We start from the raw sequence: 15,959 nt of genomic DNA, 5'->3' as shown, positions 1-15,959 counted from the left end.
GGTGGAGGCCCCCTGGTAGAGGCCCCCTGGTGGAGGCCGTGTGAGGAGACCATGCAGAGGGGGCAGCCCTGGGGTCGAAGGGTCAGGGCCTGGCAGCACAGGCTGGCCAAGTGGGTCGCACGTCCCTTCAGCGGCTCAGGAACCTGCCCGGGGCTGACCTCTGTGCCTGCTTTCCTTCTATGAGCATTTAACCCTCGTCCCCATGCATCAAGCGTTTTTCAGGAATTAACCATTTAGGCAGAGATATGGGGTCAGCACAGCAGTGTGGCCAGTTGCAGCATCTCCGGCCTGCTTGTGCTGAGCCAGCTGCCCATGGCCGTGTGGACACAACCGCCTTGCCCACACCAGCAGAAGCCGAGTCTCCAGAGTGGGGTCTGACTTTTGCCCCAGAGGCTGCCAGCAGCAGGAAGGCTGCAAGATGAAGGCAGGAAGCATGGCACCCGAAAGCAGGTGCTGCCCAGCACAGCCAGGGCCAGGGGGCCTCCAGGAACTGAGCTGTAGCTCATCTGGGTAGTAAGTCATCGTTCAACGTCAGTTCATCTATGTAATGTTAAAAACCATTTTGAAAGATGTTTTCTGGTTACTAAAAGCCAGACATGAGCTACCCGAGAGTGCCCACTGCCTCTGGCCCCCAGTGCATAACCAGGGCGTGACGCCATCGTGTTCACGGCCATGTGTTTCTTCTGCAGACGAGCCAAAGAGGCTGTGCTGGCATGTGAAGGGAGACTGACCAGGACCCGAGGCTACCAGGCCGCGGGAGCAGAGGTAAAGGGCACAGGTCGCCCTGCACATAGGGGGAGGGTCAGCTGTGCTTGCCCGAGGCATGGGGTAGACAGGGGGCACTTCCCAAGGCTTGCTGTGGACCCAGCGCAGTCAGCTACCGAGGTGTGACTCAGCAGACCCACCCTCCGGAGAAGGGCCCTCCCTGCTCCCTCCCCTCGTAGGTGTGGCTCTGCCCACTCCCTGCACTGAGAAAGGGGCAGGCACCCCAGTGCTCACTCCATAGTAGGTGCTGAGGGCTCTGTTACTTCCCTCCCTTTGGTAACTGAGAGGTGGAGTTTCTGACTTTATTTGTTCATAAAGGCATTGCAATAATTTCTGTATGTGTTTAGAAGATAAGGAAAATAATCACTTCTCCTACTTCCCAATATGGTATCTTTTTAAAAATAGCACATTTTGTTCAATGCAAAACATATAATTTTCATTACAATATATATAATATTGCTATATTTTGTAGCAATTATAGTGTACAAACATGTTTGTCTTGCTTTTTTCCACTTAACACTACAACATAAGGATTTTTCCATGTTGATACGGTTTTTATGCTTCTCATTTTCCATGACTGTGTAATAGACCAAAAGATAAATGTATATTAATTTCATTAGTCATTTCCCTACTGATGAATATTTAAGTTGTTTCTAATTTTTCATTATGGTTAACAGCCCTGCAAAGGTTATCTTTGCACCTGGGCTTTTCCCATCTTCTCTAATTCCATTTCTAAGTATCAAGGCCAGAACTGTGGCCACCATATGGTCCAATTTTTGGTACATGGTGAATACCTAATAAGTTATTTTCTAAGTATATTATTTATACTGTCATCCACAGTGGAAGGATTTACTGTTCTCATAATAACTTCGTCAATACTGTTATATGTTTTAAAAAATCATGATTTTAATAAAATAAAAAGATTACAATCTTAAACAAAAACTGACAGTAACACTCTTTTTAGAGTCCCTGAAACAAAACATTCTTGATAAAGATTAAATTAAAGCTAGTCAGAAATTTTAGACTTTTGGAAAAATAAATAAAAAATGAATGATCTCCAAATTTCTGCCTTAGAATTTATTTTTCTTACTTTTTCACAGATTCTTCCTGAAAACTTAAATTCACTTTTATGACCAAAATTACCCAGAACATCTTATCTCTGCCACACCATGATGGGCATAGTGTGCTTATGGAATAAAAGTTCAGTTTATGGACTAAATATATAAACCAAAATTATATTTTTATAAGCATATCTGCTGCCAAGCCTGTTTCTTATTTTCCCTAAGTATTCTCTATGTATTAAATGCCACAGGAAAACATTTGTAAGGTCTTTCACTTGGGTTCAGAAATCCTGTAACATATGAATTACAGCATATAATATAATAGAATGCTGTATTTTATATAACATAAAATAATAAAAAAAACATTGGGACTTCTATTGACAGTTAACCCAATATGGAGCAAAGGTGTAGTTGATAATGGGTTAAATCATTAGAAGAGCTTTTAGAATGAGGAGTGAACCCAAAGTTTCAGCCTCACTGAAGCTCTCCATGAAGTCCTTGGCCAGCACCTGACCAACGCAGCTGCCCAGTCCCTTCCACACCACCCGGTCCCTTCCCCCTGGCCCAGCCCCTTCCATGCAGCCCAGCCCCGAACACACAGCCCAGCCCCTTCATTGCAGCCCTGCCCCATTCACGCAGCCCGGCCACTTCCACGCCACCAGTGGCCCAGCAGAAAGTGGTTTCTTGCAGACTCCAAGGACTGATGAAATACAAACAGATTCTCATTTACAAGCAGCTATTCTGTCCTTAGCAGACACATCCAGAACATTATTAAATATATCTACCTCAGGAGCAGGAGCTATCTGACAGCCCAGAAAGCCGTAATTACATTTGCAACCCCTCTTTCCACATCAGTGTCATTTGCTTCCAACACAAACCCTGCTTGTTTGAGAGTTAAAACAAACAACCAGCCAATGTAATTGGAGAGCAGGGCCAGGGTCAAGACATGCTTTGCTTTATTTTCCCATTAGAAGGGTCAGTGTCCTAGATACCAGAACAGAGACCCTACAATGGGTTGCCTTAACAGCAAGAATTTATTGCCTCAAGGTGCCAGAGGCTAGAAGGCTCCACAACTGAGTTTTGCAGTTTGTCACCTTCATCTTAAAGATGCAAGACAGATCTCAGGACCTCATCCAGCAACTTCAGCTAGGCTGAGGCTCAAGACAGGATGGAACTTTAATCGAGGAGACACTAGACTCACCCTTGCCCAGGGATTTGAACTGTAAGCCCCTGGAAAGCTGGTTGCACAGGTGGCTGAGCTACCTTAGGTCTATGGTGGGGCCCAGAGGGTGTATTTGGTCACCATTCCTTAGGTAACTTCCTGCAGCTGGAATGGTAGGTATAAAACAGGTGTCCACCACCTGATCAAAATTGCAGAGGAGGGGCCACTTTCATCCTAGATGGGCACGTGGTCCTCTGAAGCCACAGCTGTGGGTATCACAAGGTGTGTCTGAGAGTCCTGCCTCCATTTAAGACCCCCACAATGCACAGACACTGCCTCTGTCATGAAGGTGAAGTTGTATAATCCTGCTCCCTTCTCTCTAGCTCTGGCGGAAACTTGTTCGTCTTGCCTGTAACTTTGTGGTCATCTTCATTCCCTGGGAAATGAGGATAAAGAAAATTGAGAGTAAGTAATTACACTTGGAGGAAGGGGGCACAAAGCACAGTACTAGCAGCCAGTCGGCAGTGAGGCTAGAAAGAGTCTGTCTGGCCCTGCTCTTATACACGGGCAGTCAGAAGTACACGTGCACGTGTGCTCCACCAGGCTCGCCTGGGCCAAGGCGATGGAAAACGTGCATCTGCCTACCACATCCCACAGGGGAGGCCACACCATTTCCACACTCTGCTGCTCTGTCAGTTCATCCATTCAGCCTGACACCACACAAACCTGAAGGAGCAAGTGAGGACCCTGCAGATGGGGAAAAAGAGAAGCTCACAGCTACAAAATAAAAAGGAAGAAAAATCTTCATTTTTATAGAATGAATGTGGCCATTTAGAAAATTTATCCTAAAGAAATAATCATTTATAAATATCCTTTAAAAATCAGTCACATTTACAAATGCACATGCACATACATATTCTGTGAAGAATAAGCTTAATAAGTACAAAGTAAATAAACTGAAAAATTGGACCATAGGATATAAAGAAGTCTTGTGGAGAGCTGTGGGAAGATGCATATTTGGAAGGTGTTGATTTCCCAAAATCAATTTACAAATTTAATGCAATGCCAATGAAAATCCCAATGTACTGTCTTTAGGACTTGACAAAATGATCAGAAAACTCATGTAGAAGAAAACACCCAACAGACTAACCAGAATATTTTTTAAAAGACAAAGTGCAAATGTCCTTACCTAATGCAAATTGCTAAAATGCATTATAAAAGCTGCAACAATTGAAGCAGTTTAACAATAGTGCAGGAATTGACTGACAAGTCAATGAAGTAAGCAAAATCTCAGAAACAGATAATAGTATATATATATAGAGAGAGAAATCTTTAGTATATGATAGTTAGTAGGGTCAGGCTATATTACTCCATAACTTTGCCAGAACAATTGATTTAAAATATTAAAGTTATTTTAGGCCCATCACTTTAAAATTGCACTAAATATTTAAATAGAAAATAGAAAACCATGAAAGAATTTTAAATAATATGAATGATATGATCTCAGATTGGTGAGAAAACTCATTTTTAAATTGAAGGACAAAATCAGCAAAGAAAGTACCTTTATTTTAATTACATGAAAAAAATTGTATGTATATGAAAATTTTTAAAAGCTAAAAAGATGACAAATGGAGAACACATATTTCGACCCAAAGTGAACTGTCCACTTTTATGCACAGTTCATGAGCATATGAATCAGGACAGGGCTCCTAAGGAAAGTTACAGCATGTTCCGAAAGTCTCCAAAATGCATATACCTTGATAAGCCCTTCCATTCCTCAGTGGTCAGAGAAAAGAACATCACAACAAAACCCGTGAGCAACCATATGCACACATTTCCCTGGCTGGCACACCTGCTCATTGCTGTTCTGAGCCTTGGCTACTGGCACCCAGAGCTGCTCCTTTTACTGCCCTTGGCCACTCTGGCCCTGAGATGCTGGCTCCACATGGCCTTCCTCTCGGCCCCAGCCCACCCCCAGATGGCTTAGAGCCAGTGACCCCCTGCAGAGCGTGTAAAGGCCAGGCTTCTGCTCCAGGAGGAGCAGGGAACCCGACGGGGTCAGGATGAACTGTCTCCAGTGAGGACCCGTCCCTCTTCAGCCCCTCCTGCCTGTCCACTGAGGATGCATCCTCTCTGTGCCATGGTGGCTGAATCTCTTCCTCAGTCTCTGTTTCTAGGACCCTGACCTTAGGCAGAAATTAACTAGAGAGTTATTTTTCTCTAGTGAAAAGTTGAAAGCACCCAAATGTCAAGTAGTGGAGGATAGGCTAAATAAACTATGGAAAGTTCACTTTGTAGAGCACTAAAATTCACATTATAGAAGGACGTCTTAGACATGAGAAAACGTCTGTAATACATTGATAACTAAATATGCATATTGTAAAGTAAGTCCAATTGTATGTAATTTACCCATATAAAATTACAATGGGGTATTCTCTAGAAGTTTGATAGGAGATCATTCTAGCGGCAATTTTCATTTAGTGATCTTGAAATATGTAGTTTATTATTTTTTGCTTTCTCTGTGCTGTTTTGTGTTTTCCTGTTTATTATGACAAATATAAAGTAAATTTTAAATAAAAATTCAGTAGGTGTTCCTTTTTTAACATGGCTCAAATCCCCTTGTTCCAGGAAGTCACTGACTACCTTATCTCACCTCTGTGTCCCTCTTTTCTCATCTAGAGATAAAAGTTTGTTGTTTTAATAAACTTTTTTATTTTGGAATAATTTTAGATTTATAGAAAACTTGCAGAGAGAGTTCCTGCACACCTCTCACGCAGTTCCTCCTAATGTTAGCATCTAGAGATACATCTTTTGTCTTGAAGTTAAGGCAAAAGGGCTTCTTAAAAATCCTGGGAATTCTCAGAACTATGAAAAACAGAAATATATCAAATCCTCAAAAGATACTGACACTTCCCAGCACACATGAAGCATTGTAAATTAGATAAAGCATTTTAAATCAATATGCCATTAGGGAAATTATCATCCAATAGTGTTTTAGGTAAACTAAGAATTTTTCCCGCATATGTAACCGGTTAATGGGCATCTTGAGCCATCTGAATTACCATTTTTTGTGGCCACCCTTATTGGCTCAATAATATCATGCTCTTACTCTATGTCCTGCTGAAGTTAGAATGATTTACGGTGTTGCTTTAAGGAGAACTTCCTGCTTGGTGAGGACTTGACATATGTGCTTCTCACTATCTCACCCGCCTTCAGGTCACTTTGGATCTGGTGTTGCCTCCTATTTCATATTCCTGAGATGGTTATTTGGGATTAATATCGTACTCACTGTAATGACGGGTGCTTTCATTGTCATTCCGGAGGTAAGGACCGGGGAGGGGGCAACACATGCCGTTGCTGACACCGGGGATTCGCGGCAGAGGCAACCCCCCAGGTTCCTGCGGGGTGCACCACGTGTGTGCTGGAACAGGCTGGCAGCGCTGTCTGTGAACAGCCAGAGGGGAGCACGCGAGGCTGGGAGACAGAGGGTCCCCCTCGCAGCCCCTTGGCCATGCCAAGCCCATCCTCACCCAGCTTTAGTGATAGACCCTGATGCTAAACTTCATATCATTTTCCTGAGTCACACATATTATGCTCCTTTTGGTTTTTTTCCAACCATTTAAAACATAGAAATGATTTTTAGCTCTTAGCTCTTAGCTCAAAAGAAGGGGTGGGTTCGTGTGGCCTGCAGGCCATCATTGTCCATCCTCACAATGTCCTGAGGCTGTCCCCTGTGGCCACAGTTACCCACCAGAGAAGCCGTGCCCAGCCTGGGTCTCGCAGGCAGACCCTGAGCAGGGCAGCTGGTCTGGCACCTGGGCCCAGTCCTGCCCCCCACACACACACCACATGGTGCAGGCCCCTGGGGACAGGTCACACCCTCCCACAGCTTCCATCTCCTAGGCAGTCCCATCTGCAGAAGGTCAGAGAAAGATCAGGAAAGTGGTCTTAGACATAGTTTCACCAGGCATGATCAATTTCGTACAAGTAGCTTCTTGACTGAGCAGTCAGCAGCTAACCCAGCCATAGGACAGAGGGGCCCATCCTCCAGGGAAGGGGGTCAGTGCTGAGTCTGAAGAGCAGGATGAGAGAATGGTTACCTCAGAGGGCCGAGCGGTGCATGTGTCTGTTGGAGGGTGGGCAGGAAGGATTTCAGGCAGGATCCAAAGAAAGCATGGTATCCACAGGAGAGCACAGCTGATCCTGGGCAACTGTGGTATTGAATTGGCAGCAACGTGGGGACCAGTGGGAGACAGCAGGACAGGTAGGAGACAAGCCAGGTCCGTGAGCAGGGTCCAGATGGCTAACGGCCTTGAAAGCCAAAATGGTAGCCACTGCGGGTTCAAGAGAGGATCAACATGGCCAGATCTTCCTTTAGGAAAATAATCTGGAGCATGTACTGAAGGGGCACAAAACAGAAGGCTGGAGCAAGCAAGTAATAATGCAGCCCAACTGGGAAATGGGAAAGGGATGGAGAAGGGGGAGCAGACTTAGAAGAGACTTACAAGGTAGAATGTACAAAGTCTGGAGACTGGCTGGTATGGGGGGAGGAGAACAAGAGAAGGATGGGAGGCAACATCCTGGACTCTGACTTCAACAACTCGGGTGATTTTTTTATGTCGTTAGCCAAGTTTAGGGATATAGTCTCTTTGGCAAAGAGGAGAAGATAATGGGTCCATTTTGGGGAATGTTGCATCTGAGAACTTTCAAGCACAGGTGCCCACAAGTAGTAGATAACAATAATCTGAGTCTCAAAAGAGGAATTAGAATTAGAATTACACATTTGGGCCATCAGCACATGATGGCCATGGATGCTGTGAGAGAGGATTGGTCTACAGGCGAAATGTGCAGAGGGGAAAGGAAAGGAGCTGAAGGCAGAATGCTGAGGAGGGGTCACCAGTATGGGCAGCTCCAGAAAAAGAATGCTCTAAAAAATACTTGGAAGAAGCAAGAAGAGAGTAAGCAAAACCAAGAGAGCAGAGCGCTAGGGAAAACAGGGCAGTGATGGGGAAAGAGGAAGCAATAGAATGGCAAATGTTGAAGAGAGGTCAGCTAAGAAAAAAACCAAAAAATAGGAATTGGATTTAGAAACAGGAGAAGTTGGTGATTATAGAGTAAACCCCACAGGTTAGAAGAGGGCGCCTACATTTAAGTCCTTGGACCCAAGTTGATATTTTGTACTCTGTGTGGAGCAAGTGTCGTGCTCATCGACCCAAGCTCCCTAGAGGAAAGAACTGTGGGTTGGACCTACTGTCCACATGTTCTGCCCGGTGGGAACCCACCGGCTGGTGTCTCACTGGTGACGGACCATTCCCAGTGCCTGAATCCTACTCCCATAGGATGTCAGTGAGAAAAGAAATGGAGACTCAAATTATGAATGTAATGCAGTGAACACCCAGTGAAGACATTTTATGTCTTCCAAAAGTAAAATCAGGCCACCATGATTACTTCTGTACCAGTGAGAATCAAGCAGAAACCTCCCCACTGGAGATCTTTCACTGGACCCTGGCACGTGGAGGCCAGCACCCTCTCTCCTGGCCCTTCCCACCCCGAGGGCCTCATGGCACACCCTCCTGTCTCACCAGCTCATTGCCGGCCAGCCTTTTGGAAGCACTGCCAGCAAGACCATCCCCAGGGAGCACGCTGCATCGGCCCAAGACTTGGACACCAGCTTGTCCCCGGAGGTAAGGTTGATGCTCGGCCACTCTTCTCCTGGTGGGGGAGGGTGATGGTAAAGGGGCCACACTCTGGGATCTGGAGGTCCTGAGTGACATCAGGTATTCTCTTTGCAGGGCTACCTCCAGTACTCGGTCCTCTTCTATGGCTATTACGGCAGAGAGAGAAGGATTGGCAAAGCTGGTTACCGGCTGCCCTTGGCCTACTTCCTGGTGGGGATGGCTGTGTTTGCTTACAGCTTCATCATTCTTTTAAAGAAGTATGGCTGCTCAATTCTCAAAATACGACTTGTGTGATCTCATTTAGTCTTGCCAATAACCCCGTGAACTTAGGGCATCACTGTACACATTTTTTCAGATGAGGCCGCCAAGGCTGCAAGATGCATGTTCATTTTAACTAGCACCTCCTGAACATTTACTACTTTCAGCCAAGTTCTGTGTTGGATCTAGAAAGAAAAGAATTGTACTGACTCACCAGTTAATGTAATTTTAGACAATGTAGTAATTATGCTAATGATCTATGAGACCAGAGGTTGCAGAAAGCAAAGCATCGTCCTTTGGCCTCACATTGGCCTATGATCTGGCTACACAGCCTGAGAAGGCCAGGGGTGTGTGCCTTGTATGCAGTTTGCATGGCTAGTTCGTCTCTGAGAGAAGGCACAGTGCAAAAGAAAGGAAAGGGGCTGGATGATGCACCCTACAGCACCCCACCATGAAGCCTTCAGCAATTCACATCCCCCTCTGGGTCTTGGGGCCCGGAAAATGCCCAGTCCCCTTCCAGAGCTGACAGTCTAGGTGTGCGGACTGGCAGGTAAGCTCTGACCCCAGCACATCCTGGCCCCACCCCCTGGGCTCACCTGTTGCTTCCTGGGTTTTTCTGCCAGTCCAGACCTCGTCCTGCTGTCTGCAGAGGGCAGTCCTCAGGGGAAAGAAAAGCGACCCTCGAGGGAACGCCCATGACTTTCTAGCTTCACTTGGGGGTGATCTCAAGACCCTACTTGAGACTAGACTCACCATTTAAGAAAGTCACTGTTAAATCAGGGCAAACCCAGGACCCACGGATGGCAAGGAAAGCAGAGCCCTTATAACAGGAGGCACAGTCTTAGGGACAGGTGGCTTCAGCTGGGCAAGAAGGAGGCAGTTCGAGGGGTCAAATTACAGGAGTGAGCAGAGGCCCCTGGGGCTGATTCAGCTCAGAGGAGAGGCTTTCGTCTGTGATCAGGCACCCCCAGGTGAGGGGCTGGCTCCTGGGGCACACGCATGCTGGGGCCCGCTGGTCAGCATGACCATGGGACTGTGCAAAATGGACTCAGCAATGGGCGCTGGCAGTTTCCTGCTGCGCAAGGGGTGGCTGGGAAGACTGGTCGCGCCGGTGACCTGGGGGGCCGTGAACGTTCACCCCAAGGCTGTGGGGGACTCGCAGCCCCTGTGGTGGGCTCTGGTCCTGACTCTTCCCTTGTGACCTGTGCTGAACCCCATCTTTCAGAATGGCCAAGAACTCCCGCACGAGCCTGGCCACTGCGTCCAGTGACAGCTACACCTTCTGCTGGCGCGTGTTCTGTGCCTGGGACTACCTCATCGGGAGCCCCGAGGCCGCCGAGAGCAAGGCAGCTGCCGTCATCAATGGCATCAGGGTGAGCGGGTGCGAGGCCGCCTGGGCAGGGGCTGCTGCCGTCCTCATTACTTTTCTTTCATTCTTTAAAAACGTCCGCTTGTGCATTTTTCACGATTTTCATGCACACCTGTTGGGAAGATAAGCGTTTTGCTTTTTACTTAGAAAACAGTGCAATTGAAAGCATTGAGGGCCACACGTCAGGGGCCACAGCAGCCCAGGTGCCGTTGCAGGAGAAGGAGGCACAGCACTTACCTGAACCACTTGCTCGGATGTCACGCCTCATCACGGGACCGGGTGCCTGGTGTCCGAAGCAAAGTGTGTTCTACCCAGGCGGGAGGAGGGCAGGGATGCCAACCGTGCCTGCCCAGGGAGAACCAGAAGCACTGTGGACAGGAGAATGGGGCCCGAAGCACAGCAGCTGCTGCCTGTTGGGGCATTGTGGGTCCGGGTGCGTTCCCCCCAGACAGGGCTGTGCCCGTAAGGAAACTGAGTCACGGAGAATGCACCGCACTCACGAGTGTGTTCAGAGAAGGCAGGGAACGTGCAGTACATTAGAGAAAGCTTTCCAGTGAGAGGCTCAAATTAAAAAGGATGTGTTTGGTACTTGAGACACGTGGGAAATGATCCTGTAGGTTTCCGAAGGCAGTTCTGTCTTTGGGGTCGGGTCAGGCACCAGCACGTTCTCAGCAGGCTCAGAGAAGGGCTGCTGGGTTCTCTGCCCGGCTGGGTCCAGCGTCCTTGAGCAGCATCGTGTCTGTGATCTCCAAGAGGGATATCCTGCAGCCCTGAGGGCTCCTCAGTGATGGGCGCCCCACTCTGTGCCTTCCTGTGGCCTCTGGCACCTACCCGGGCTGCCCTCCCTTCCCTCCCCTTTGGGACATCAGAATGTTGTTCTGTCTGGTGTGCATCATAGCTGGGGAAGCATATGCTTAACTTGGGTGCTGCAGTTAAGAACTCTGGATTCTCTTTGCTAACCTCTGACACACTATTTCCAAGGGCAAAGCTTCCGTGTACCCCAGGGCGAGCCCCAGCCCGCACCTCGCCCGCTTGGCCCACCTCCCCGGCCTAAGCCCACAAACACTTCTCAGCACCCCCACAGCCCCGGCAGCCCCACAAGACCCCTGCTTCCTGAGCAGAGCCACAGCCCCGGGGCCTGTCTTGGGCTTATGTTTGCTTTGTTGCTTTGCTCATCCTTTAAAAATGTCCTCTGTTTAATTTTCTGAAAAAGTCAAACTTCACACGGTCCAGACGTCCGTTGGTGAACCGCCTTAGCACAACCCTGTCCTCGGCACCCTCCTCTCCAGGCAACCGTTGTCAGGGGTTCCCGGTGACTCCTTCCAGAGGGGACCCCTGCAGATGCGCACAAATGATGGGATGGCATGTGCATCCGTAGACGCGCGAGCTGGGATGTCCTTCTCAACCAGGACATGGGCCGTGACTCTTTCTTTGACCAATGCTGGCATGTGGCATAATTAATTGAGCCACTCCATCTTCACGGACATTGAGGTTGTTTGTAATGTTTTCTTTTTACAAAAATGCCACAGTGAATGTCTTCACACTTGTGTCTTTTCACATGTGTGCACATATATGTGGGATAAATTTCTGCGATGAATTGCTAATCAAAGAGGATTTCTACGTATATCTGAATGTGTGCTTCATTTTTAGATATTTTAGATATATATATGTGTGCATGTGCATTTATGTGTATCTGTACATGCACATACTTATACGCATAGGTATATGACAGAAATCGCTCAACTATCCTCCACTGAAGTTTGACCAACCTACATGGCCACCAGCAGTACCTAAGGGCACCTTTTCCCTCTCAACTTGGCCCACACAATGTGCATCAAGCCTTTGAATAGTCCCCAATCTGATAAATTAAAAATGGTATCTTAGAAGCTTTTAATTTGCATTTCTTGTTAGTTTAAGTACCTTTAATATTTTCCTTTCCAAGCACTCTAGATTATTTATCCTTTTTTCTATTGGAATTTTTGTCTTTTTCTTATTAGGTTGCAAGATTTCTATGCATATTCAGAAAAGTAGTTCTTTCTTGATGCTACGAGTTGCCAGTATTTAATCTGGTTCACTGTTTGTCATTTGATTTCCTCTTGGTAGGTTTTACTGGGCTGAATTTTTTTTTAATTTTTACATAATTCAATCCTCTGTGTCTTTTGGGTTTTGGGCCATATTTAGAAAACCCTTCGTCCTCTTGAGAATACCATCAAATATTTTGGCTCACCTTTACATCTCTCTGGAAAAAAAAAATTCTAACCTGCCACTAATACCATCTTCATTCCTTCTGCCCAATCCCAATTTCTTTTTCTACTTCTTGCTTATTACATAAGGTATCGATATGAACAGCATCTTACAAAATGATGCCTTAGACACTGAAGACACTAGAATATTGGATACCTAATTTCTGATGACGTAGGATGAATGAGCATGTTGAGCTCTAACGCTGTGTGTCTTTCCTTAAAGGAGGCTATACTAGAGGAGCTGGAAAAGAAGAGGAGCAAAAATCTGTATGTACAACACCCCTCGCGCCGGATGCACTGCTAAGCTTTGTTTCAATTTGGTGCTAAGATTACCGCATTAGCTGTACCTAATGTCCACGCACTGCTGGGAAGCCCTCCCTTCCTGCTAATATCCCCGCTTCCGGAATTTGATGGTGGAGAATGCACTGCCTCTCTGCACGGTGGTTCAGGGCAGCACCTCCTTCCATGGATTCTGTGGCAAGGGCGAGGATCCGAATATAACAAGTTTCCTGTTCTTTTCCTTCCATAGCCAAAGAGGTATTTTTAGCACTAAGTTTTAGTTTGCTAAACTCTACAAAAAATGTAAATTCTGTGAAGCTTAATTTTATTTAAAAACAAATCTCTAGAATCCAAAACCACACGTCTTACCCAATTCCTGTTTAGCCGCCTTCCAGTGATTTCTTAGGTTTGAGGTTCTCCTTGAGGTGGGGGGGCCTTCCACTCGACAACTGCTGAAACCTGCAGGCTGCTCCCAGGAAGGGTGACCTGTCCTCACAGGGACAGAAGGACATTCCAGGGAAGGCTCTGGAGAAGGACACAGGGAGCTGGGGACACATCCAGCGACTGGGGGGAGTAAGAGGAAGAGTCCCCCGGGGGTCAGGGGACCTGAGTGCTGGCCTCCTTCTGTCATCAGCTTGGTGGCCTGGGAAGCCCCATGCCCTGTCCATGCCTCCATTGCCTCACCTGGTGCCCAGTGCTTCTCAGACCCATGCCAATCACCTGCCGAACGGCAGACCTTAGATCACATTTCATGGGCGTGCAGCACAAGAATCCACATTTTTTGCAAGTCTCACAACGCGATGTTTATGTTCCCTCAAGTTGTCTCCAGCAATAGCAAAAGTGAATGTTTTTTTATGAAAACCAAATAACGTCCTTGTATCTTTAGAAGCCAAATTATGTTGATTCCAAGATCTGCCTACACTGTAGGAAGTATGTGGGAAGCGAGACTGAATAAGGAGGGAGATGAGATGGTTCGTCTCAGGGCCATTCAGCTGTGCCTTTTTAGATTCATGCATCCAGGCAAATACTTGCTAAGTGCCCCCATACATTAGGTCTGTTCTAAACCCTGAGGACCCCACAGTGAGAAAGACTGAGAAATGTGATGCTTACATCCTAGAGGGAAAAGAGCTGACAGACCAAGTAGCTGTCAGAGGTGAAATGTTTGATGCATCAAATGGGATGGCAGTGTCACTCACCCCATTTAAATTGGTTTTCTCCCATTACCCCCTCTCCCTGCTCAACACATTTACTTGAACTCCTATATTTAAATGTGCATACGACAGGACTCCAATTTTTGTAGCAAAACGAAGACTTAAACCCAACTATTAAAACTCCAAAATCTGTGATTTTTGTTTGCTTGTTTGTAAAAACAAATGTCTTTTGCATTTTTAAAGCAAACAAATGCATCCTGGTTGGCTGAATTTATAACTCATTGTTGACCTTGTGGGAAACAAAGAGTTCAGGGGGAAATTAAGCAGTGGTTTTTCAGGGCAGAGAGCCCACCTGGCAGCACATTTGTCCTGGCATAGCCATGCTGTCCGTGTCATGGCGCCCTGAGCAGACACCCTGGCAGGTGCCCACACCCGCCCCCTCCCCACGACACCTTGACCTGTGCCCATGCCTGCCCCCTCCCAACGGCACCCTGACCTGTGCCCATGCCTGCCCCCTCCCCACGGCACCCTGACCTGTGCCCACACCTGCCCCCTCCCCATGGCACCTTGACCTACGCCCATGCCCGCCCCCTCCCCACGGCATGCTGACCTGTGCCAATGCCTGCCCCCTCCCCATGACACCCTGACCTGTGCCTACACCCGCCCCCTCCACACGACACCCTGACCTGTGCCCATGCCCGCCCCCTCCACACGACACCCTGACCTGTGCCCATGCCCACCCCCTCCCCAGGGCTGTCACCATCTGCCTGAGGGTCCTCGCCAACATCCTGGTGCTTCTCTCACTCGCGGGGAGCATCTACCTCATCTACTTCGTGGTGGACAGGTCCCAGAGGCTGGAACAGTCAAAGAGGGAGCTGTCGCTTTGGGAGAAGAATGAGGTACTAGCTGCATGTGTCTGCATGTGCCTGCATGTGCCTGCGTGTGCCTGCATGTGCCTGAGTGTGTCTGCGTGTGCCTGTGTGTGCATGCATGTGCCTGCATGTGCCTGCGTGTGTCCGCATATACCCAAGGGAGGCATGAAGGAGCCTGGCTTGGCCTGTGGTGTCTCTTATGCAGCTCAGGTAGAAAACCTTTCAGTCATCTTGTCCGAGGACATGGACTTAGGGCTTCAAGTAAACGTGGGAGCACCAAGGCTTGCCTAAGTCACTCATCTCAACTAGGAAAGATTTTGATTCAGAAAACACCTCATGCCTTTTGCCTTTGAACTTTGCTGATCGTGCTATGCATTTCTCACTTGCTGCTTCCTCACAAACGTGTATGGAAATTGATTTTACCCACAGACTTGCCATTGCTAATGACTGCTTGTGTCCCATCGTGGGCTTCAGTTTGACCATCTGCCGATGGCGAGCCCTTGAGTGCCTCCATATTTCTAAACTATAGAGGATGCCTCTGAACCAGTGGCACACAAATGGCTTAGCTCTTAAAAGAGCTTTTCTTCTCATTTTGAATAGTCCCATGACTGTAAAATTACCAAGCGGAAGTTTAGGAGTAATTTTAGAAATCTTAATATGTACAACATGATTGTCATCCTAAAAGATTGGTCCAATTTACTTGAAAAGATCTGAAAGGCAGAAATAGCACAAATGTCACTGTATCTCAGACAAGTTCTGTAGAAATGATTAGTATCTTTTGGGATTCACATAATAAAGGGCATAAGTGATATGTTGCTAATCGGTTTGTCCTTAATGGAGGATATATCAAAATCTGAGTCTATAATAAATAATCTAACTCCTTTTTCCCACAGCTCTTTCTATTTTATGGCAGTTAAGTGGGCTATATAAACATTTGTTTTTGTGTTTACAGACTGGTAGCTGGATAGAATTTTTTTTAAATATACTCAGAATTCATTTCTTATTTTAACTCAAACTTCTTATGTACCAGCTAAAGCTCCTCTTTCATTTGCTGTTAAGTGCAGAATGACAACAGTTGGGCGTAATTCTCTAGAAAATGGAATTTTCCTATGTATCAGAAA

At 47.0% G+C, this 15,959-nt stretch overlaps 1 protein-coding gene across 1 annotated transcript in view; it reads left to right on the top strand.

Annotated features, from left to right (window-relative positions):
* The window catches only part of LOC143673186 (transmembrane channel-like protein 3), a 36,222-nt gene that overhangs the window by 3,891 nt on the left and 16,372 nt on the right, over window positions 1-15,959 (top strand). Inside the window, exons 3-10 of the mRNA XM_077147508.1 lie at window positions 690-765; window positions 3,372-3,453; window positions 6,205-6,311; window positions 8,574-8,672; window positions 8,766-8,923; window positions 10,150-10,297; window positions 12,760-12,803; window positions 14,718-14,865. Coding sequence (XP_077003623.1) covers window positions 690-765; window positions 3,372-3,453; window positions 6,205-6,311; window positions 8,574-8,672; window positions 8,766-8,923; window positions 10,150-10,297; window positions 12,760-12,803; window positions 14,718-14,865 — 862 coding nt within the window. The remainder of the gene's footprint in view (window positions 1-689; window positions 766-3,371; window positions 3,454-6,204; window positions 6,312-8,573; window positions 8,673-8,765; window positions 8,924-10,149; window positions 10,298-12,759; window positions 12,804-14,717; window positions 14,866-15,959) is intronic.

Source organism: Tamandua tetradactyla, unplaced genomic scaffold, assembly GCF_023851605.1.
Source record: "Tamandua tetradactyla isolate mTamTet1 unplaced genomic scaffold, mTamTet1.pri scaffold_176_ctg1, whole genome shotgun sequence".
Taxonomy (NCBI): Eukaryota; Metazoa; Chordata; class Mammalia; order Pilosa; family Myrmecophagidae; genus Tamandua; species Tamandua tetradactyla.
Note: the sequence above shows the minus strand (reverse complement) of the source record. Positions and strands in the feature narration are given on the sequence as shown.